The 23,547-nt window shown below is 38.5% G+C and overlaps 1 protein-coding gene across 3 annotated transcripts in view; it reads right to left on the bottom strand.

Annotated features, from left to right (window-relative positions):
* Nucleotides 1-23,547, bottom strand: part of LOC127627403 (receptor-type tyrosine-protein phosphatase N2-like) — a 301,164-nt gene that overhangs the window by 206,818 nt on the left and 70,799 nt on the right. For 2 of the 3 annotated variants that reach the window (XM_052103780.1, XM_052103859.1), the window contains exon 3: nt 13,950-14,072. The exons of the other annotated variant lie outside the window; for it this stretch is intronic. In XM_052103780.1, coding sequence (XP_051959740.1) covers nt 13,950-14,072 — 123 coding nt within the window. The remainder of the gene's footprint in view (nt 1-13,949; nt 14,073-23,547) is intronic. 3 annotated transcript variants of the gene reach the window in all.

Raw genomic sequence — 23,547 nt, 5'->3', positions numbered from 1 at the left:
AGTATGTAATAGACCTGCATGTTTTAAGGTCAGTATTAGGTCAAGAAACTCATCAGTCAATCATTATTTTGAGGAATGAAGGCTATACAATGCTTGAAATTGGCAACAAAAATACAATTAATAAATAAAGATTTCACACAAAGGTGTACACTACAGTCTTCAAAGACAAAGGACAACGGCCACTAACAAGGACAGAAAGAGATCTGGAAGGCCAGATGTTCAACTAAATAAGAGGATAAGTACATCAGAGTCTCTAGTTTGAGAAATAGATACTTCACATGTCCTCAGCTGACAGCTTCTTTGCATTCTACCCACTCAACACCAGTTTCGAGTACAACAGTAAAGAGAACAACAAAAAAGTTAGAGTGGGCAAAGAAACACAGACATTGGACAACAGATATTTGAAAAAGAGTGCTATGGATCTTAACCCCATTTAGCTTTTGTGGGATCAGCTAGACTGTAAGGTGCGTGAGAAGTGCCTGACAAGACAGTCACATCTATGGCAAGTGCTACATGAAGAGGGTGGTGAAATGTCACCTGAGTTTCTGGACAAACTGACAGCTAGAATGCCAAGGATCTGCAAAGCTGTCATTTCTGCCCATGGAGAATTTTTTTGAAGAGAATGCTTTGAAATAGTTTTTAATTTTTCACATTATTAATGTCCTGACTATACACTTTGATCAGCTGAATGCCACTTTGGTGAATAAAACTACACATTTCTTTCCATAAGAGCAAAATCCGTACATTGTTCCAAATGTTTGGCTGCCAGTGTAAGTTTTGTCTACCTCGTCCTTCAGCACATAACACTGTGGTCCTATGAGACACGAAATTTAATTCTCTTGTATGTCACCATACTTGTGAAATGACAATAAAATGACTACTACTACTACTTTAACAGAGGCTAAAAGTAATGCTTAAATGATGCAGAGTACTGCCCCATTGCGGCCAATGCCTTTTCCCTATCTGCCCCCTTGCTCTCCTACTCTATGTCTTCGTCATTGTTTTTCCCACTCTCTCTTCTCACTGTGGGACATGGGAGTAAGGAGCTCTAATGCACATGTCAGGCTGAATCAGCTTGCTTCACTGAGCTTCTATTTGAACATGGAGTTTCTACCTTGATGCTGGTATGGCCAGAGGTCACTGCTAAGCCTGGAGGGCCATGTTACACACAGATACACGTCTCATGGCACCAGTGCCTGTTTATTAGGCTTGTGTTTTGTGTTACCTGAATCCCCCAACAGAACACACATAACTCAACATAGATCACGTATATACTCAGAATGAACAAACCTGTACATTTACACCTGTTTCAATAAATAAATATTCACTATTACTTTTTGTGAATATACCAGATATCATATCAAAATGTGTGTGTATGTCAAGTTTAGGGACTGGATAGTCAAACCTGAATAATCTACTGTACATTGTGGGGACCAACCAATGGAAGATACTAAATGGAGAAAAACAGCTTAATAAATATACTAAAACACTATATTAATAAATATTTGGGTAACACTTACGTTACAATAAGGTTATATTTATTAACATTAGTAAATCCATAAGGTATCATGTATAAACAATGAACAAGATATTACACAGGATTTTTAAATCTTGGTTAATGTTAATTGATTATAATACAATTGGTCATTGTTAGTTCACAATTCATAATGCAGTCACTAACAGTAATATATACAACTTAGAATTAAAAATGCATTAGTATTGTTGAAATTAACATTAACCAAGATTAAGAAGTGTTCAAAAACTTCTATGATACATCTTCATTGGGCTTGAGCATCTAAACAACATCAGAAACTACAGAGTGATGGTGGCGTAGTGGGCAAAAGCACTGAACTGGGAAGCAGATGCAGAAGGTTGTCGGTTTGATCCCCATGGCCACCACCATTGTGTCATTGAGCAAGGCACTTAACTCCAGGTTGCTCTGAGGGGCTTGTCTCTGTAATAAAGTCACTGTAAGTCGCTTTGGATAAAAGCATCTGCCAAATGCATAAATGTAAATATAGAAACAAAACAACAACAACAAACACCTTTGACATGACTCAGACATCCAGCTTTTGCTTTCAAAGAACAAATAACTTTTTAAATTTCAGAAAATAATTTCTATACCTCACCTCATTCAAGATTCCAGCCATTAAATCCTTCTTAACCACCCCCTTCAAACTCTCATTTTCAAACTGTCAATAACATTCTCTCTGCTCCTCTCTATTAATTAATATAGACTCCTTCTCTCGAAGACATCTGTAACTTCCTATGTTGTGCTAATGCCCTAACCAAGGCTAAAGATCAAAGAGATGGCACAGCGCATTACGAGTGTGCTATAATGTTAAAGCCTGAGACCTGGGACATCAAAAGAACATCTAAAGACAATGGCATTAAATAGAGATCATCTCACAGCAGAGAGGGGTGTCAGTTGCTGTGATGGACCTGTATGACAAAGAAAGAACCTTCTTCCTGTCCATTTAATAGCATCGATCTAATGACATTGTGCAGGGTGTACGATATCTTCAGCTACACTAGATGCGTGATAAAGAGAATTGTGAGTCGATGGCAGTGATGTTCTATACATCTCTCTCTCTCACTCACTCTCTCTCTCTTTCTCTCCTGTGAGGAAGAATGTGGAAGGATGTAGGTCTACTAAAGTAAGGCTGAAAAAGGGTCTAATGGGATAATTGAGCAGAGGACAGGTTCAGTTAGCTCAAATACACACACACACACACACACACACACACACACACACACACATGTTGTGTTTCCATGTTTTATGGGGACTTTCCATAGACATAATGGTTTTTATACTGTACAAACTTTATATTCTATCCCCTAAACCTAACCCTACCCCTAAACCTAACCCTCACAGAAAACTTTCTGCATTTTTACCTTTTCAAAAAACATAATTTAGTATGATTTATAAGCTGTTTTCCTCATGGGGACCGACAAAATGTCCCCACAAGGTCAAAAATTTCGGGTTTTACTATCCTTATGGGGACATTTGGTCCCCACAAAGTGATAAATACACGCTCACACATACACACACACACACACACACACACACACAAACATACTCTTTCACACTGTTAAATTCCAAAAGTGTCTCATAGACACACACACATACAAGGCATAAATGGCCAGGAGAAGAAGATTAACTGCAGGCATTTAATGGTTCACATATTGCATCTGCCTGCTGAATTGGCCACACAATTCACAAAATACACAAAGCACATCCACAAGACATAAACATACTAACATTCGCACACACATAAATGCAAACTGGAGAGCGTGAAATATAGAGATGTTTGAGAACTCCCTTGAAAATTGGAAACACTGCAACATCACACGTCAATCAAAAGCTGAGGTTTTAGAAATCATCTGCATCTACAAAAGGGAAAAAAGAGAAAGAGTGGAAGCTGAACACAGCCTCTATTCCTCCTGATCCCCCTGTCTTTATTTGGCTTGGGTAATTGCAGTAAGTCGGCCATCTCTCTGGCTCTCTAATATTCATTACCATGTTGGTAATTTACCCAAAGATGGTTGCGTGCCTTCCACGCTTTTCAACTCTCATTTATGCCTGTTTGAAAAGATCAAGCTGGGAGCAAGCCTAGGCAGCCTATTAACGGCTCTGATCCTTCACCAAGACGAACAGGATGAAGCATGCTGCCCCCAAATGGCTAAGTTGGAGACCGACAAAGTGGTATACATAAACATTTCTTTATAGTAATGGTGTGGAACGACTTTATTTTAGGTGTCTTTAACTACTATGTACTTAAAGGAACAACTCACCAAAGTTGTTCCTTTAAGTTCTCTCATCATTTACTCACCCACATGCCATCCCAGATGTGAATGACTTCTTTCTTCTGCTGATCACAATCGAAGATTTTTTAAAGTATTTCTCAGCTCTTTAGGTCCATACAGTGTAAGTGAATGGGTACCAAAGTTTTGAAGCTCCAAATTCCACATATGGGCATATTAAAAGTACTCCAGATGACTCTGGTGTTTAAATCCATATATTCTGAAGCAATATGTTAGGTGTGGGTGAGAAACAGATCAATATCTAAGTCCTTTTCATTATAAATTCTCCTCCCTGCTCAGTCAATTTCCATTTTACTTTCACTTCCTCATTCTGCTTCTTCTTCTGTTTTTGGTGATTTACACCCACCTTGCATATCACCCCCAAATGGGCAGGGAGGAGAATTTATGACAAAAATGACTAAAATATTGATCTGTATCTCACCTACAGCTATCATATCGTGTCTGAACACATGTATTTAACTACTAGGTTCATATAGTGTACTTTTATGCTCCCTTTATGTGGATTTTTGAGTTTCACATTTTGGCACCCATTCACTTGCATTGTGAGGACCTACAGAGCTGAAATATTCTTCTAAAAATCATAATATGTGTTCTGCAGAAGAGAGAAAGTCATACATATCTGGGATGCATGAGGGCAAGTAAATCGTGAGAGAATTTTCATTTGTGAACTATCCCATTAGGATTTCTTTACAATGTACTTATTGTGTACATATTTGTTGTTCCATTGTACTTAAATTTATAGTATCTGCATTTAATTTAATCTGTAGCTACACTGTTAAATTTACCCCTAACCCTAAACCAAAACCTGCCCTGACCCTTAACCTAAACCTTAACCCCTAACCCTACACCTACACGTACCTCAACCTCAGTAGCAGAAAATGTGAATCGTGTGTGAATTTTGCAGAACAATATGTAGTTACATAAGAAATACATTGTATATTATGTATTCAAATGTTAGTACATAATATTTAAAGACACCTAATATAAAATGGGATTTTTTTATATACATCCTATCAAATAATATTATAGAGAAAGAGGGAGCCTAGATAAAACTCCAGATCCAAAGCTGGTTGAATGCATAACTACAGCTAAGATTATGGATGCTGATCTTACTGCTTGTGGAGTTTATATTTCCTTTATGTGAAATGTTTTGTAAATTATATTATTAAAGCTAAATTAATTTGATTGATCACTGTCCCACATGCAGCTCAGATTTTAAGAAACACTACCCACTACTGGGGCTGGGTAAATATATAGATTATCGTGATCTTTATTTGAATGATCCTGATATTAACTGATAAAAGCCCAAGATCGTCTTTTACTTTAAATCTTTACTTCAGTTTTGGTTGTGTTGATTATTATACAGTATCTTTTAAATGAATAGCAATTAAACTGCAGAGTTTGGGCCAAGTGGTTCATTTTTAAATGAACATTTTCATAATGTATCAAGTTCCCTGTATAATTTATAGCATTAGCTGAAAAGTAATTTCTTCCATATGTAAGCAAAATAAACTTAACTGAAATAGACCAACATGATCAAATCAAATAATGTACTACCCAATACAGTCAAGGTGCTAAAATGCTGAAGACAATATCCTGTTGGATTTAAATATTATATATTGTGGATAAATACCTGCATATAGGATACCTTGGATGTGTGGTTAAGAATGGGACAAAGTTTATGAAAGGAAATATTAAATTTATACCCAGTACTTGATTTATATGCACACATAAGTGCAAATGGTATAGATAATTGAGCATGCTCACCAACACTTTCTGACCAATCAGACCAGTGTGCATCATTTATAAAGCACCATCAACAAAATCCCTTTGAACTTCAACATGACTAGTTAATTGGCTTTTAATTTTAGATGAAGCTGTTTTAACCACACTGTAACAAATCTACCATACATTCAGCAGTCTTCTAAACAGAGAACACCTAGTGTTTGATAGCATGAAATTTAGAGTATCACAGATAAGTCTGAAAGTCTTTATAAACAATAAGCCACAGTTACAAATGAAGTCAGCTTTAACTGTTTAAGATTTACAATGCTGCTGAGAAACAGTGATAGTACATTCAGTCTAGGCAAGCTAACAAAGTGTATCATTGAAAAACCTCGAAGTCACGAAAGCCCTCAGATGTCCATTTCTGAGCCCCTGAGCAGTGGATGAGTGCTCAATCTCATCCTTTCATTCCTCTTTCTTTCATCTGTCCCTATGACAGACAGCAACATCATGCCACAAAAGACGAGTGCTCGTTTGGCTGTGTTTCAGCTTTGACTTGACTTGACAAGCTCTGGAACTGATTGTGACACCTTCTTCTTCCAAGGATGAAATTCACTAGCTAAGTACACTGATGAAACCAGAAACTGCTATCCGTGAAGTTTTCTTTTTGTGTGTGTGTGTGATTTTCTTCCATTTTCCCCCCAATTTGGAAAGCCCAATTCCCAATGCACTCTAAGTCCTCATGGTGGCGCAGTGACTCACCTCAATCCAAGTGGAAGAGGATGAATCTCAGTTCAGCCTCTACATCCAAGATCATCAATCCATGCATCTTATCACGTGGCTTGTTGAGCGCGTTACATAGCGCACATGAAGGCTTTACGCTATTCTCTGCAGCAACCATGCATAATTCACCACGCGCCCTACCGTGTGCGAGAACCACACATTAAAGTGACCACGAGGATGTTACCCCATGTGACTATACCCACCCTAGCAACCGGGACCATTTTGTTGCTTAGGAGACCTGTCTGGAGTCACTCAGCACACTCTGAATTCGAACTCACAACTCCAGGGGTGATAGACAGCGTCTTTAATCGCTGAGCTACCCAGGCCCCCAATCCGTGAAATTTTTATAAAGTCAAGGCCTATCAAGGCCTATTTGGTAAAAAATTGCTATTACATACACTTTATTTTATGTAGAATTCTACAAAGGAAAGTAATTCATCCTAAGAAGATGTAAAATTAGAAGTGCTGCAATACAAATTTGGCCAAAAAAAGAGGCTAGTACAGGGATAGTAGGAGTGAAAAAGCAACAGCAAAGAATAGAGTTTTTATATTATTTATTAATATAAATATAGCCACAAGCATCAATTGTTAGGGGCCAAGCACAAATGGAAAATAGAAAAAAATTAAAATAAATAAATAGTCAGATTTGAAAGGAAAGATCCTGTGGAAAACTAACTCAAACCTTAACCCTAACTGTCTTAATCACAGTAGCACAAATAGGATTTTCTAAAATTATAGCACCCCCAGCATCAAAAATGTATTAAATGTTGCATGTGACCTCAGATTTTTCTCTTCTTCAGAATGACTTAAAGTATCAAAATTATAGAAGGAGCATATTTAATTTGAACTTATTCGACCAATCGGCTGCAAAGTTATCAAAGATTGTTTAGCTGTAGTGCCCCCTTTTGGCAGAACTGAACAAAAAATTGCATGCAACCTCAATATGGCCCGTTGACGATGTGTAGCGAGTTTCATAATATTTGGACTTTGCGCTGAGTACATATTGACCAATTAATTAAATTGTATTCTACCGAAGAAATTTTAGCTCTAATCTCTCTGGAACAATTTAACGTATTAAAATGTTTTTGTCAGGATGGTCTATAGATGATGTATAACAATTTTTTATGTGAATTTTACTAGGACGAGTTCGAAAAAGAAGGTTTTAAAAAAAAATCTAAATGCCGGAATATTTTTAGAGACGTTTTGTTGGGCTTGACTCAAGGAAAAATTATTTTGATTATAGTCCTGGAGATATAAGTAAAAACGCAAAATTAGCTATGATAGCACCACCTAGAGTCGTATGGAGGTGTATGCGTATGCCGTAGAGGTGTGCATTTGGAACCACCTTGCGAAGTTTGGGAGCTCTACAAATTATGGTCTCTGATGGCCAGATACATTTAGGGCAGAAAAAGAAGAAGAAAAATAAGTAAATCCTAACAAATACAATAGGGTTCCAGCAACTTCCACCAGCGAAGCTGCTGGAACCCTATTGTAATTTGACTGATTTTCTACTTTTTCTTATTAGGGGCCAAGCAGTGAAGCTTCTGGAACCCTATTGTAATTGTACTGATTTTCTTCTTTTTTTTCTGCACTAAAAGTGTCTGGGCATCAGAGACCGTAAGTTGTGGAGACACCAAACTTGGCAGGATGATCCAAAATCCCCCTCACCACTACACAAACACACACCCATCTGAACTTTGGTAGTACTATAAACATGTTTGCATTTTGGCTCATATCTCTACAAATGTAAGGGCTAGACTCAAAATTATTTTTCCTCTGATTCCTTTTGTAGAGTCAAGCCCTACAAAATTCCATTTCTGATCTATAATCTTTTTCGACTGTTCCTAGACCTTTGTCTGATTTTGTGAACATCATCTACAGACCCTCCTGACAATTTATCAAAATAATTTTTATTAATCAAATCGTTCTGAGATATTAATGATACAATTCCTTTGGTTTAACGTGATTTTGGTAATTGGTCAATATCTCCATTAACTCCAAATGTAACTAAACTCGGTGCACATAGTCTCCTTTTTTTTAACTCGTCCTAGGCCGTTTGCCCGATTCTCATGAAACTTGGTATATATAATTTACTAACAAATGAATTTTGATGTGTCAAATCGCTCCAAAGATTTGAGTGCAATTTTCAAACTTAAAATTTGTACACATAGACCCGAGTTTCATTCATTTTTTTATGCTAGGGGCGTTATAAATTAAGAAAATCCTAAATGTGCAACTGTGCTCAAAGCAGTTGAATTAACTCCAGAAATGTATAGGATGAAAATATAATTGTTTTTATTTCAGTGAATCCATCAGTGCCTCCAAATCAAGTGGTCACATGAATTTCTATTTCTGCAAAAAAAAGTTTCAATCATTTAAATTTTTGAAAAACCTACTTTTTCAAACCCGTCCTAGGCTATTTGCTCGATTCACTCGAGACTTTTTATACATTATCTACAGACATTCCTGACAAAAATGAATCAAATTAATTTTGATATGGTAAATCGTACAGAAGATATTAGCCAACAGGTTTTTGGGTATGGCATATTATGACTAATTGACCCTTATCTTGTGAGCATCTATTTTAAACTTAACAAAAAAGTAGTGTACATGCATAAAAAACATTGAGGTAACATGCTAAATTTAATCAATTTGCCATGGTTGTAATATTAGAAATACCTAATTTATCAACAATTTTTAAGGCCTTTGTAGGTCCTCCATCCCAGGAGGCATAAAAGGCAGTACTGTACTGTCCACCAGAGGGAGCCATCTTAAAATTTCTTAAATTTAGATTGAATCAAGGTTTATCTGAAAATTCTGTTGAACCAAACTTTAAAGTTTGTTTAAAAATAATAAGGTTTGTATTTAAATCGTTTTGATCCTGATTAAAATTTCAAGTAAATCTGAACTGACTTTAATTCTGTTGCTCCATTATTTTAAACTGTAATTTAAATCTCAGTTCCCTATCTGTCACTCACTTGACGTAGTGTCAATGAGTTGACACTAGGGGTCACCCTTGGAAGCCCTCACATCTCTGATCTTTGAGAAAAGGCCAATGAGAATTGGCGTGTGGGATTGACATGCCACTCCCCTGGACATACAGGTATAAAAGGAGTGCTGTTGCAAACACACACTCAGATTTTCTTCTTCAGAGCCAAGCGGACGTATTCACAGAGCTGAATTCCTCCTGCTGTTCCATTCATCTCTCTCTCTGAAAGACTGTTGGTCGCATTACAGCGGTTCTCCTTCTCACACACAATGGTTGTGCTGAGTAAAACACCCCTGGGCGCTTCGACAACTGAGCAGAGCTTCTTATATATATATATAGCGGTCCCGGCTTTCTCTCATAAGAGTCCTCCTACCTGCGGGTATGAGGCAGGGTCAGTTAGCACTGGGAGAGATTTGGGTACCTTCTCCGCCGGGAAATCCCCACGGACCTCCCATTCCCCAGCATGCTCGTTTGCCCCAGCGAGTTCTGCGATGTGACCACCGGCTCTTCTCAGAGCGAGTTCGCGGTCATTTTCACAACTCGCGAAATGGATGAGCATTCGATTACAACATCGGAGAGTGGGTTGGTTCAGTCTGTTGCCATGCGCAGTTGACGGACATGCTTGCCCGGATGGCTACAAGCGTCAGGATGGAGTAGAATCCCCCATTCCCCCCTGAACCCTCGCGGCCCGATGATCGGTCTCGGGGCTCCGAGCACAGCTTACGGCCACGCCCCGACCCCTCACCTTTCCTCCCGGAAGTACATGTTGAGCTCACGTGAGCACGGCGGGCACCTTTTACTGCCCGGACCTGGTTCACGGGCTCATCCTCTATCACTACCTTCAACAGTGGGGCGGCCAGGGGATGCTCGGTGACTCCCCAGGTTGGTAAGGCGATCATGATGCACCTGTGCTTGCTGAGCGTCGCCACCTGGCGGAGCCGTCCGAGTCTCCCGTCAAGGGCCTGTGGGTTTATGTCTTTCCTCATAACTCAGCCTACAGTGCCACTGGACAGGCCACCTATGCCCTGCACGCCACGGCTCTTCTGCAAGTGCACCAAACAGAGGCGCTCAAAGAAATGCACGAGGGTTGTACTGACCTGATGTTGATGCAGGAACTGCGCTCGGTGACCGATCTCGCCCTCCGAGCGATGATGGTCACGGCATGGTCTCTCGGGCAGGCTATGTCCACCTTAGTGGTCCAGGAGCGCCACCTTTGGCCCAACTTGGTCGAACCAAGCTGGCCTATTCGGTGGAACCATAGAGAATTTCACCCGTGGAGGGCCGGGTGGAAGTTCTTTATTTTCCTTTTCTTATTTCAGCGCATGCCCCCAGGGCCGCGGTACCCACATTCTAAGAAAAGAGCGGTTTTCTCATTTCCTGGGCCTCACAGTCGGTGTCCCCGGCCGTCGTTATTGTGTGGCAAATTCCACCCCTGATGTGATGGTCTCCATGGGCTACAAGGACGAAAATCTTCCTCCTCCATCCCAGGCGGTTCTGGGAGCGGTCACAAGGAGCCAGGTAAGTGCTACCCAACTCGAGTGGGGCTTGGGGCCGTGGCTCGCACTACCCAACTCCCTGTTATGGAAGATCAGGATAGTCCAACTCGGCTACGCGATTCAGTTCACTAGACCCCTACCCAGGTCCAGCGGCGTCCACTTCATTATGGTTAGAGGTGAGAACACCACTGCTCTGTGTGCAGAGATCACCTCCCTCCTACAGAAGCTGGGGCTTTGGGTCAATTGGTAAAAGAGCAAGCTCTCCCCGGACACTCAGACAGAATGCAACGGTCCCACTGAAAATCTTTCAGAGTCTCCTAAGGCATATGGCATCCTCAGCGACGGTTACGCCGCTCGGGTTGATGCATATAAGACCACCTCAGCACTGGCCTCAGACACGAGTCGAGAGACGTACGTGGCGCCACGGCAAAAAAGCGCACCGCGTTCTCGTCATGCAGGCTTGTTGCCATCTGTTCAGCCCCTAGCCAGACCTAGCATCGCTACGGACAGGAGTTCCCCTAGGCCAGATCTTCAGGTACGTCATGGTTCCGATTGATGCCTCCCAGTGTGGCTAGGGCTGGCCCTGGCCCACGACTGTGTTGGCACATCAACTGCCTTGAGTTGTTGGCAGTACTACTTGCCCTGAGGAGGCCATTGCTGTTGATCCGGGGCAAGCATGTGTTGGTCTGGACAGACAAATTTCGTCAAATTTCACAACTCGCCTGTCATCTCCTCCTCTGGAGTCAGCTGCGGCTCAAGTCGCTGCGAGCCACTCACATCCCGGGCCACCTCAACTGCACAGCGGACGCGCTGTCGTGGCAGGTCACACTCAGGGAAGAGTGGAGACTGCACTCTCAGGTGGTCCAGCTGTTTTGGAGTCGATTTGGCAAAGCACAAGTAGACCTGTTCGCTTCAACAGAATCCTCCCACTGTCCGCTCTGGTACTCTCTGGCCGAGGCTCCCCTTGGCACAGATGCCCTGGTGCACAGCTGGCCCCTGAGTGCATTTTCCCCCAGTGAGCCTACTTGCACAGAGGTTGTGCAATGTTGTTATGGTTGTCTCCTTAGGTAACGCTGTGTGTTATATATTCTGCAAAATGGTTTCCCTGCTGGTAAACTGCGTCTTCCTTGGGCAGAGGGCCCTCTATCAGTGGTTAATGTGTTTGTATTACAGTAACTCCTCCCCTCTTTGGGTAGGATCTACCACGGAGCCGCTCCACACTACGTGCTTCCACTCCGACCCGGTAAGACCGTGTGTTGTAATCCACTTAGAAGGCCCTCCCTCACCGCCAGTCTGCATAACCCGGTTCAGCTCTTGTGTCGTTTTCCATTGGGACCCCTAGTGTCAACTCATTAGATAGGGAATGTCTCGATTACTGATGAAACCTCCGTTCCCTGATGGCCACAACACTGAACCAACCGCTGAAATGGCCGGGTCTTTGGGTCAGCTCCTCAATGCGAAACCTGAGTGTGTGTTTGCAACAGCACTCCATTTAAACCTGTATGTCCGGGGGAGTGGCATGCAAAACTCACACGCCAATTCTCATTGGCCTTTTCTCAATGATCAGAGATATCTGGGCTCCCAAGGGTGACCCCTAGTGTCAACTCATCGACACAACGTCTCGTTCCCTCCGTCAGGGAATGGAGGTATCATCAGTAACCAAGACATTATGGATAAACTTTAATCTTGCAGCTGAGGTGGTTTAAATATTACATTTACCTACAATAAAACATGAATGACTTAGTAAGAGAACAGAGAATATACTGTCAGCCCTCTGAAGGCAGTTAGGGTTTGAGTTAGGGTTAGGGTTAGGTTTAGGGTTTGACTTAGTGTTCCACATGATCTTTCCAGCCAAATCTGATTATTTCTATAATTTTTTCATGTGCTTAGCCACAATAATTGCCGCTTGTGGCTATTTTTATTTTTATATTTATTTGTTTTGTTTTTTTAAAGTGAGGGCGTAGAATGAAATTAAAGGGATAGTTCACCCAAAAATAATTATTCTCTCATCATTTACTCACCCTCATGCCATCCAAAGTGTATATTACTTTCTTCGGCAGAACAAAAGCAAATATTTTTTAGAAGAATATCTCAGCTCTGTAAATCCATACAATGCAATTGAATGGTGGCCAGAACTTTGAATCTTCACAAATCACAGACAATTGTAGTAAAAGTAATCCATACCAACAGATTAATATTTAAGTCGTTTCTTAATATAAACTTCTATTTTCACTTTCACATTCTTAATCTTTTTAGCGATTTGCATTCTTTATGCATATCACAACCTACAGGTTGGAGCTGGTCAAAAGTGGAGATTTATAGTAAAAAAGGAATTACATTTATGTTAATTTAAATGTTGTTCCAGGACCAACAAGAATATTGATGCAGGAACATGTGGTACATCACATCCCCATACTTTCCTTTGTTAACCTTTCTGCCAGCACTCTTGCATGTCTGTTTGCCATGTTCACATTTAACATTTAATTGCTTTCTATTTCCACAATGTAAAATGCCTAATTATTTACATATCCACAAGTCCGTTGTCTGTCCCTAATTATGTCTCTTTGTTTACCAACTTTTTGCCTGTTAATTATTCCGTTCTCAGCTGTCAGTTGATTTGGCTTTCAGTCTATTGTGTTTCATCTTGTGGATTTGTCATTACTTAACTTGTTTGTTTCCTGTTATTACACTTATCAGACAGGTAAACTGTCTGATACTGTAACCTGTTTGTCCTTTTGCCCTTTTACTTATTCATTTTATACATATAAATATTTTGCTACAGTTTTGTAATTGATCCATTGTCTTAAATGGATAGTTCACCCAAAAATGTAAATTCCCTCATCATTTACTCACCCTCACGCTATACAAAATGTGTATTACTTTCTTCTGCAAAACACAAATTAAGATTATTATTAGAAGAATATCTCAGCACTTAAGGTCCATACAATACAAGTTAGGCATTGGGTTAGTGGCTTGTACACCATTCTTATAAACATATCCTTTCCCTCTAATTGTAGGGTTTAGGGTTAGGTCAATGTTTCTTTGACAAAAGTGTTGTTCCAGGACCATCAAAAGATGCTGATCCATGCACATCTGTTGCTTGGCAAAATCACAGTGAGTCGAAGTGATACCTCTGTGGGCCAGTTTCTTGAGAACATTCCTCAAACGCTGAATCACGGCTGGAGACACATCATAGGTATATGGAACTGTGCCTGAATAACTCTTTCTTTGGAGACATTGGCCAAACACTCCATCTGCAAAATAAACACATACTGTAGACATTTTTTTTTAAAAACACATGAGGTATTGCAAAGTAAATCAACTGCAATTATATATATATTTATGCTTGGGGTCATAATATCCATAGGAGTTCAAGGTATTTCTTTATTTTCTTTTTGACACTTTCGAGATAAGCACACAGGCCATCAGGAAATGCATCCATACACAGACGGACACACACACACACACACACACACACAAACACATATTATCTGGCCTCTTATTTATCTCTCCATCACCAGGGTCCCAGTGCCACTCAATTGTCCGTTGCTAGGTAACCCAAACCATGGTTCAGATTGGCTTCGTAATTCAATGGCTATCTGAGCGAACAGGGAGGATGCAGGGTATAGCAGCTGTCCTCACAAGGAATACTAATGACCACAAGTGTTACTTCACCGTGTAAGAGGTGCTCAACTGCACCATGATATGACTGCCTCTGCCAGACTAATATGATAAGATAAGGCGTGCATGGTCTATATGATTTGTCTTATTGATTTAATGTCAATAATTTTACCATTGTAAAATTACAGACTGCCTCACTGATTATCTTTGGACATGTAGCTCTTTTTCAACCTAAGCACATTATAATACAGTAGGGAAGAGTGAAAGAGAGAAATATGGAGAACAAAGTAATAAAAAATCATTTAAAATACATTCGATGCAATGATAGGACCAATCAAGAGAATAAGAATGTCAAATAAGGAAGAAAACAACAACAACAACAACAACATATAAAGCTATAGTCTAATTTTCATATTCAACTTCAGCTTATGCATGCTTAATATCTTATCCTGTCTTTAAATTAAAGCCTACAGTACCATGTCAAAACTTTTACATATGCCCCAGACGCATGACATAACCACCAGTAAACCAACCATTTTCACTGCCTCTTTTCATGCCGATTTCCATAGCAACCTCACTCGCTGCCGGCTGCCTTTTTTTCTAAACCATCTCCGAGAATAATCACACTCTAATTACAGTCATCACACTCAAATATAGACTCGGCTGCACTTCTAGTCACACAATTCCTCGAGCTCTACACTGTACAACCATAAAACAGAGCCTTAGGGAAATAAAGTTAGTGGTAATATGATATGCCTCTAGAACTGTGCACTTTGTCACACATTTGCAAATGCTCTTACTACTGGCTTCATAACAGTTCTAAGACACCTGTTAGGTCAGGCTGTTCAAGAAAATCCAGGACTGTGCTATGATTGTGGCGGTTCTGTCCTCTGATAGAGCAGAGCTAAAGTGAAAATGGGGAATACAGAAAGAGACTTCACAACCTTTGGTCCAGTTTGATAAACTCTTGACCTTTCACATTGAATGTGTATTGCTGCCTTTGTCAGTTGACTATATATCTGGCCACACAGTTGAAAGCTCTCAATACAAAATGACAAATGGTTCAAAGCATTGAATATTCTCACATTCGACATAAACTGTAAAAATAAATAAAATTATATAATATAACCTAAACAAATATGATTTAAATGCTAACATTTAAATTAACTGGTTTTATTTCAATAAAGTATTAATAAACATGACAAAATCAACCTCACTACATAATGTTAAACCCACATAATTTTAACTATCGATCAAGTAAAAATAGATCCTTAAGGTAACAATTCAAAATCACTGATAACCTTACAATTAATCAATGTTAAATGAAGGAAAACTGAAACCTAAGCTTGTAACAGTATTCAAATCATTTCTGTAAGCTTTAAACATAATAGGAACAAGCATTTAAAAAAGTCTCACTACTATTGGTAAACACTATGTCAGTGATTCCACTGACCCAATATTGATTAGAAGAGAACCTGTTCCTCTGTCTCATCTAGGTCACTTCTATAGTTAAAGAATATATTATAGTGACAACAGGCAATTTTAAAGTGATGGAAAGTTTTTGACATACTACAGTTCTTGTGATCTACCACAAGGTGGAGACTTAAAAACGAAAAGGGGCCTGGTACACTGTTGTTTCCTCGTATCACAGCTCTTATGTGAAATGAATGTATAAAATGCTAAATCTGTTGGTCTAAATCTGTCTATGTTTATAGGATAATACCTCGTATTCAAGATTCTTTTTTATAGATGTTTAACTGACTTTAAGTTTAAGAACTATGTGATAATCATCCTAACCGTACAGTTCATGATAATGAGACAAATATTAATTTGACAAAAGGAGTCATATCCAAGAGGGGTTGTTGATTCTAAAGATATTTTTATTTCTGACCTATTAAAGACATTATTAAATGTGTTTCTTACCAGGAACACAATTCTCTGCACAACCTGATAGGGAGATCTACACATAATTAATAATAATGCTAAAAAATAGTTCAGTAAAAAACAGTTGTTTAGATTGGCATAAATATAACTGATGGAGCAAGAATAAATATGAACGGTCAAATTAAAAAGAGCAATATTTTTAGAGCTGATGACCAAACTACACTATTAAAGAGTGCAATGTTCTAACTGGTGGACTAGACCAGCATCAAAACAAATTCAAATTTTCGTTCCATTTCCTGAATTTTTTGCGGTCCTTAAAACACAGATCTTATTGCAGGGATCCAGATTGCGACTAGATTGGTCGCAAATGGGACCAAAAATAACTGATTGCGACATTATTTTAAAATCTTGTCGCCACTGGCAACAGTCGGGTTGTGTGTTTTCATATGAGGTAGAGGCGTTGTTATGTTGAGCTGGCGCTGGCAAATGACTATGACATAAAGAGAACCCAAGTGCTGTTTTCAAAACGTGAGTACAAACCAAAACTTGACTTGACATAAACGTGGCTCGACATAAACGTGGCGCAGACTGGGCATGAAACTGACTATGATTCTAAAACACATCCAATGCTAAACCTTTCAAAACAAAGACATGGAATACATGAACCAACACATTTTACATTACATACATTTCGCCAATTTAGGACAATTTAGTAAAGGCTTGCTTGTGACAAGGCATGAAGTAGTTTGGGACTAATCCAAACATGAGTACAAACCAAAACAGAAACAGAAACGACTTGACTTGACATCAACATGGCTTGACATAAACGTTGCACAGAATTGGCATGAAACTGACTATGTTTCACAAAACACATCCAATACTAAACAATTCTAAATAAAAGACATAGAATACATGAATCAACACATTAAACATTACAGGAGTCATACAACTAATTTTTACGAGGGGGCACCAGGGTCAACTATACCCATCAGTGCCATTTATGCAAAGATCACATTGCTGCAACACACAGTATAAATAACAGAAAATGGTATAAAACACCTGTTTAAATCAGTAATTGTATCAGTAATGGTTGCATTCGATTGCATTTTCACATCTTCAGACAGTTTTATATTGCTTTCTTGTCACTTCATTTGTGCACATATTTTCCATACAGGAAATAAGAGGCAGTGCAAAACATGTCTCAGCACAACAGAGTGAGCTGAAGCCTATCTCTAATGAAGGTGTACATGTAGCCTTCCCTTGAATGAGGCGATTACTGTAAATGTAGTTCACCCATTCGCAAGTTTGAATGCAGTGCCAGAGTTTGAGTGACTCCAGCCAGAGTTGTGAGTGGATGCCGCGGAGAACATCTTGAAGCCTCCACGACTGCTATGTTTCCACGGTAATACGCTTAACAAGCCATATCATAAAATGCATGGATTTTTAATAACACTAGAAATAATAGATATAGTGTAATATTATATTTAAAGGTGTGAAATAATGTAATGTTTCTTTAATGAGGCACAAATTTAGCCTAACTCTATTTCATAAATGAATTCCAAGGGCTAAATTCTTTAGTTTTCTTTAGTTTAACTACAGAGTATTTAAACATACACTTAAAAAAATCCATCCCTGAAGGAAAGGAACTAGGGTGTACAGTTTTAGAAAAGAGAAGAACCCATAGACGAGTCCCTGCACAGTTTACAATAACAGTGATTGGACAAATACTTGGAAATGTCGCCATGCAAACCATATCTGTTTGTCTATAGTCTTCTGAAACATGCCAGGGAAACATGAAATACTGTCTCTTCATCATGCCAGTTATCGCAGTTGCCATCACTGTTTGATACATTACAGTTCCCTTTCAAAAAGCTACACTTATGATGCTGCGCTGAGTTAGCGCTTTGGGAACAACTTTAGGTGTGACCAGCAGTGAATATGTGTGCAACATATATGGCTATAAATTCCCAGTTCATTGACTGGAATTTATAGCCTCTGCTGGTGACATCATTGGATGCACCTGTAGCAGGGCTATAAATAGACGTGTCACAGGTGCATCTTCAGATCTTTTGTCTTCAGATCACTCTGTGTGTGTGTGTGCTTCATGAGCCTGTCAGATACTTTTCTACTTTCCTCTGCTAGGAGTTAGATTTTGTTAAGCAGTGCGCGGATACCTTTCTCTTCTTTCTCTAAAAAAAAAAAAAAGAAAAAGAAAAAGAAAAAAGGAGAAAATGACTGAAAGACAGAGCAAGTAGCACAATAAATTGCATCTGGGATTTCGTTCAATTTGCAATCTTGTTGTCTCTATGTCTGGGGTCATCCAGTAATGGTAAAGAAAGACTAAGGCAACATTTTAAAACAATTAAAATTATATATACTGTATATGTAATCAAGCATTTGAAACATAGGACAATTGAGGGACTTAAGTTGAGTACACAACTATTACACAAAGTGCAAATATTCATTGATGCTCAAGAAACAACACATGTCTATGCATATTATAATTTATGTAAAATTCTGTAATGTAGATTCTGAAGAGCAGTACTAAATAAAAAATCTTTTATCTCTTATATTTGTAAAAATAATGAAAAGGGTGAACAAAGGAGACAAAATGGAATGCAAACTTATCATCTCAAATATATACTGTACACTGTTTATTAAACCTTCGATTAATGGGTGATCAGCTGACTTTCTTTTCTTCTGCTTTCTATCTTGTTTCTGAACAGCAGTCTAAATCGTGAAGTCTGTGATTTGGCTACTAAAAACAGCCATTTGGCTATTTAATATTTCAGTTTAGCAGCCAATGGCCTCTAAGTCATTTTTTTTAGTCTGGAGCCTTGTATTGATAAGTCATGAGATGGGCAGATAATGGCAGAATAGGCTGTTTCTGTGTGTATGTAAATGACAATGAACTTAGCTTGAATATTACTCAGATACTCACTCAGCTGTTTAAAGGCATTAAAACCATTACTATAATGTGTCTTAGTCTCAGACCGCACAGATTACCACAGAAAATGTATTCCTCAATGTAGAGTGAACCACAGAGTGGTACTAATGAAGGTAAAGAACAGTTAGTCCCATACAAAAGGAGTCTATATTTGCAGCATTAAGTACAAATTTAAGCACAAATTTAGTAGATTATCTGGACATGTTTTGGCCTTTGTTCATTATAGCAATTATTTTATCAAAGTTAGTGGCAGTGTAAACATTTAACACATTACTTTTCAGTAATGGAGTATCTGGATGATTGATTTCCAAATTTTAAAACCTATCAATACATTGCTGATGCTTGACAGACACACTCTGACAAAGTATTCTGTTTTTCATTAAGTGAGTGGGTGTCCATATGCTCAAATCCATAATATGCTGCTAATAATAGCATCAAAACAAGAAATCAATAACATTAACAGCAGCTGCAATTGAAATGCAAATGATTAAACAAAATTAATAATTAGAAGTGAATCACTTACAGTACTCCTGGTTTTATTTGTATATAAAGTCTGTCAGTGTTAAGATGTCTATATCAAAATACTTGTTTAAATCAAAAAAGTCAAAGTCAGGGACAAAGTTCAACATATATATAATAACTACAATTCCCTGTAAAGAACTATATCATATTAACTAGAAATGCATCTATGTTCTTCATTTTGCAGCATGTTACCATAATGATTCCATTTCCATTTATAGAATACAATATGAGGTTTCCTTTGTCTTCTTCTCTATGTTTCTTATGTTTTTCTTTTCTTTTTAACTGAAAGCGTTGTGATTTTAACCTTGTGCAACCCTGCGTCCTCATGCGTGGATTGTGAGTTTTTTTCATCACTATATGCTATGGATAATATATATTCATTTAAACCAACTGATTTCATTTCGGAACACTCAAGGCTGTCAGAAAAGGGTTAAACTTTTGACATACAGAGTCATGTTACAAACCAACATGGCGCTGATCTCAGCGGAATTTGTCTTTGGGAGATACACCAACAAAACCACATCTGGTAAGAAACCTAATTAAGTTTTGAAATTGAAAGCTGTTTGAGTCAAAAGATTAGAGTCTCTTGACTAGAGTGATTTAATATGAAACATCATGCGGTTAAACACAATGGCCTTAAAATGGAGCTTAAGTCATTCACAAAATATGGAGCAAAGGAACATCCTATAGCTTTCCCATGCAGCCAAGTGCATTCACTCCTAACATCTGACCAAAAGTTCAGTTTCAGGCTGCAGATGATGTTTGAATCACTCAACATGTTTGGCAGATATGGGACAATGGTAATCAGTACTTAGATTCAGAATTAATAATGCTAAATTTTATTTTAACATGGTTGGCAGTCATTGGATGATGCTGGTATTATTGGTATTATTACAAATTTCACAACTTAGTCACGCTGTCTCCATTTGAGATAAAGCAAATCATGCTCAGGAGAATAAAATAGGTATTGCACATATGGAGTACTTGACGTCATCCTGATGTTTTTTTACTATTATACAATTATACAATTAAATTATACAATTAAAATATTTCAACACAGATCAGTTCTGTGTATTCAGGTATGATGTGCGTTTTTGACTACCATGCCAAAACATTACCATGCATACATCATGAAAACTCCACACGAACTTAAAGCTACTGTATTTTGTAAGTCTTTGTGAAGTGATCAGCATTCACAAGTGTTGGAAGCATAAAAGTCTGTTTAACAAATAGAACAAGACTCCTTAAAAAACGTAAACTAATTTTTCTAATTCATGAGGTGTCATGAGTTCTAGACACTACACAAACATTAGACAGTTAAATTCTCAATAGAAACACATTTTTAAGATTTGAACTTGCATGATTCCCATAAAAATCTGAATCAAAATAAAATCGCAAATAAACTTTACAATTATTTAACAGCAGCTTTTTTAGAATCTATTATGAATGATTAAGCACACAGTGAATGTCCTTTAGTTTGTTTCTTGGCATTGAAGCCTTTTCAAAATCTATTTCCTGTCCTTCAGCAATTATGCTTCCAATACAACAGAAGCTGCTCTAATGGCAGGAAGCAAATTTCAAGCAACTTGGCACTAGTCCATCAGTCAGGATGAAAGCACACAGAGGATATTCTTCACAAAACGCACCTGTCCAAACATAGAAAAGGTCAGATTGTCTAAGCAGATAAGGACTTGTATGAAGATCTTGAATATATGGACTGTCACTTCCCTAGGCTTGTAGAGCTACTGTAGTCCCCTAGACATCTTTATCTTCCCTTTCTACCTGATCAATCCGCTCAAGGAAGAGCAGTTTAATTGGTTGAAGCACTAATTGGCATAAGAAGCTGCTTTTTAGTATTTAGTAAATAGGCGCTTCAATGTGATATTTGATGATGGCTGTTGCAGCACGTATTGATATTGTCAGGAATTATTAAAAATATTTAGGACTTGATTTGATGCTGTCACGTGATGAAGTAAGATTGGATGTCATCAGCGGAACTTACCATTCTATAGCTTTTGGTGAATTGACGCCACTGCATGATGATATATCTGCTTAATTTCAACAAAGAAAGAACAAAAATATGTTTATTATGAAAGGCTCCTAACATGCTGATTAAAGATAAAATGTTATAGTCTAAAGGCACCACGTTAACTTGGTTAACAAACCTGGTTTAGCTGAACCATCTGAGTCAGATATCTGACAGATGAAGAAAGTTTCACTTTAATTCATTCTTGTTTTCTGCAGTGTTTAAGCTAAATATATCAGTATCCATCTATATTATTGCTCACTGTGTCTCCACTTAAAGTAAATAAATCAGGCTTTATGTGCCACCTCATGTCTATTCACCTTATTCAGCCCCAGCCATTTTCCATGCTCCGCTCCTCAGAATTTTGTCATCTAACTTCCTGTTTGTATTGAAGCTACTGATGATCGAGTCCAACAAAATTGATTACATGTGGAAGCACAGATATTTTTTTTCACCAAAAGTCGATGGTGAGTCTACAGCGCTATGTGAAAATACTCGTGAGGTGTTTTTTCTGTCACTCTAAATGTTTTTCAGACGCACGCATTGGACCTGGCAGATCAAAATCAGACTGCTATTATATACTGCACTTTTTCATAATACAAGCATTTAATTGTTATACATGTTTATATAATAATTTGTGTTAAAATGTGTAGCTGATCTGAAATTTCCAACAGTGAACGCTCATATTATTACACAGGCAAGTTCAATTTTAAATAAAATTACAATTGTTCTTTTTAAAATCAATATGCTTAAATGAGATTAAAATCTCGATGTAAATGGAATATAAAAGAAAACATACACTTTCACGTGTGTGTGTGTGTGTGTGTGTGTGTGTGTGTGTGTGTGTGTGTGTGTGTGTGTGTGTGTGTGTGTGTGTGTGTGTGTGTAAATATAGTTGTACCTCTCCCTCCGTCCTGGTTTATTGTAAATGATAACATGATAAGCTGGTCAGAGATATTATTAATGACTTTGTGTTGTCTCTTGGAGTTTCATGAGCACAGAGGCACATCAGTACGTTCACAGCTTGAAGGTAGGATCTTGTGTATTTATGAATGATGTACCCTTGTTTTAAAATATGTCCACTTTGTTTTCTGTTGTTATGATATCCACTGAACAATTTAAAATACTCATAGCTCATTGACAACTCTATAACCTAATTAAGCTAATTACACTTTGACATCAACATCATAGATATCAATATAGAACTGCTAGAACGTCTTGGTTACATATGTAACCTAAAGACATTGCATCACTAAACTGATTCTATGGGGAGTGTCCTTCTACATGACCAAGTTGAAACCTCTCTACAATAACGCCAGGATTGGCTATGGTGTTTAAGCTTACCCTTTTAGGTCCGAAGCTGTCCAGTATGAAAGTGGATGCGCAAGTAGTCCATAGTGCACCCAGCGTACAGCTGCCTCCGCATCTGAGACCATCAATCTGTGCAATTTATCACTTGGCTTGTTGAGCGCGTTACCACGGAGACATCGTGCATGTTGATGGCCCACGCCATCCACTGCGGCATCTACCCACAACTCACCATGCACCCCACATAGAGTGAACCACAATATAGCAAGCATGAGGAGGTTACCCCGTATGTCTCTACCCTCCCTAGAAACCGGGCCAATTTGGTTGCTTAGGAGACCTGGCTGGAGTCACTCAGCAGGCCCTAGGATTCAAACTTGCGAACTCCAGGGGTGGTAGCTAGCATCTTTACCACTGAGCTAAG

This window comes from Xyrauchen texanus, chromosome 1 (assembly GCF_025860055.1).
Source record: "Xyrauchen texanus isolate HMW12.3.18 chromosome 1, RBS_HiC_50CHRs, whole genome shotgun sequence".
NCBI lineage: Eukaryota > Metazoa > Chordata > Actinopteri > Cypriniformes > Catostomidae > Xyrauchen > Xyrauchen texanus.
This window is presented reverse-complemented; position numbering and strand designations above follow the sequence as displayed.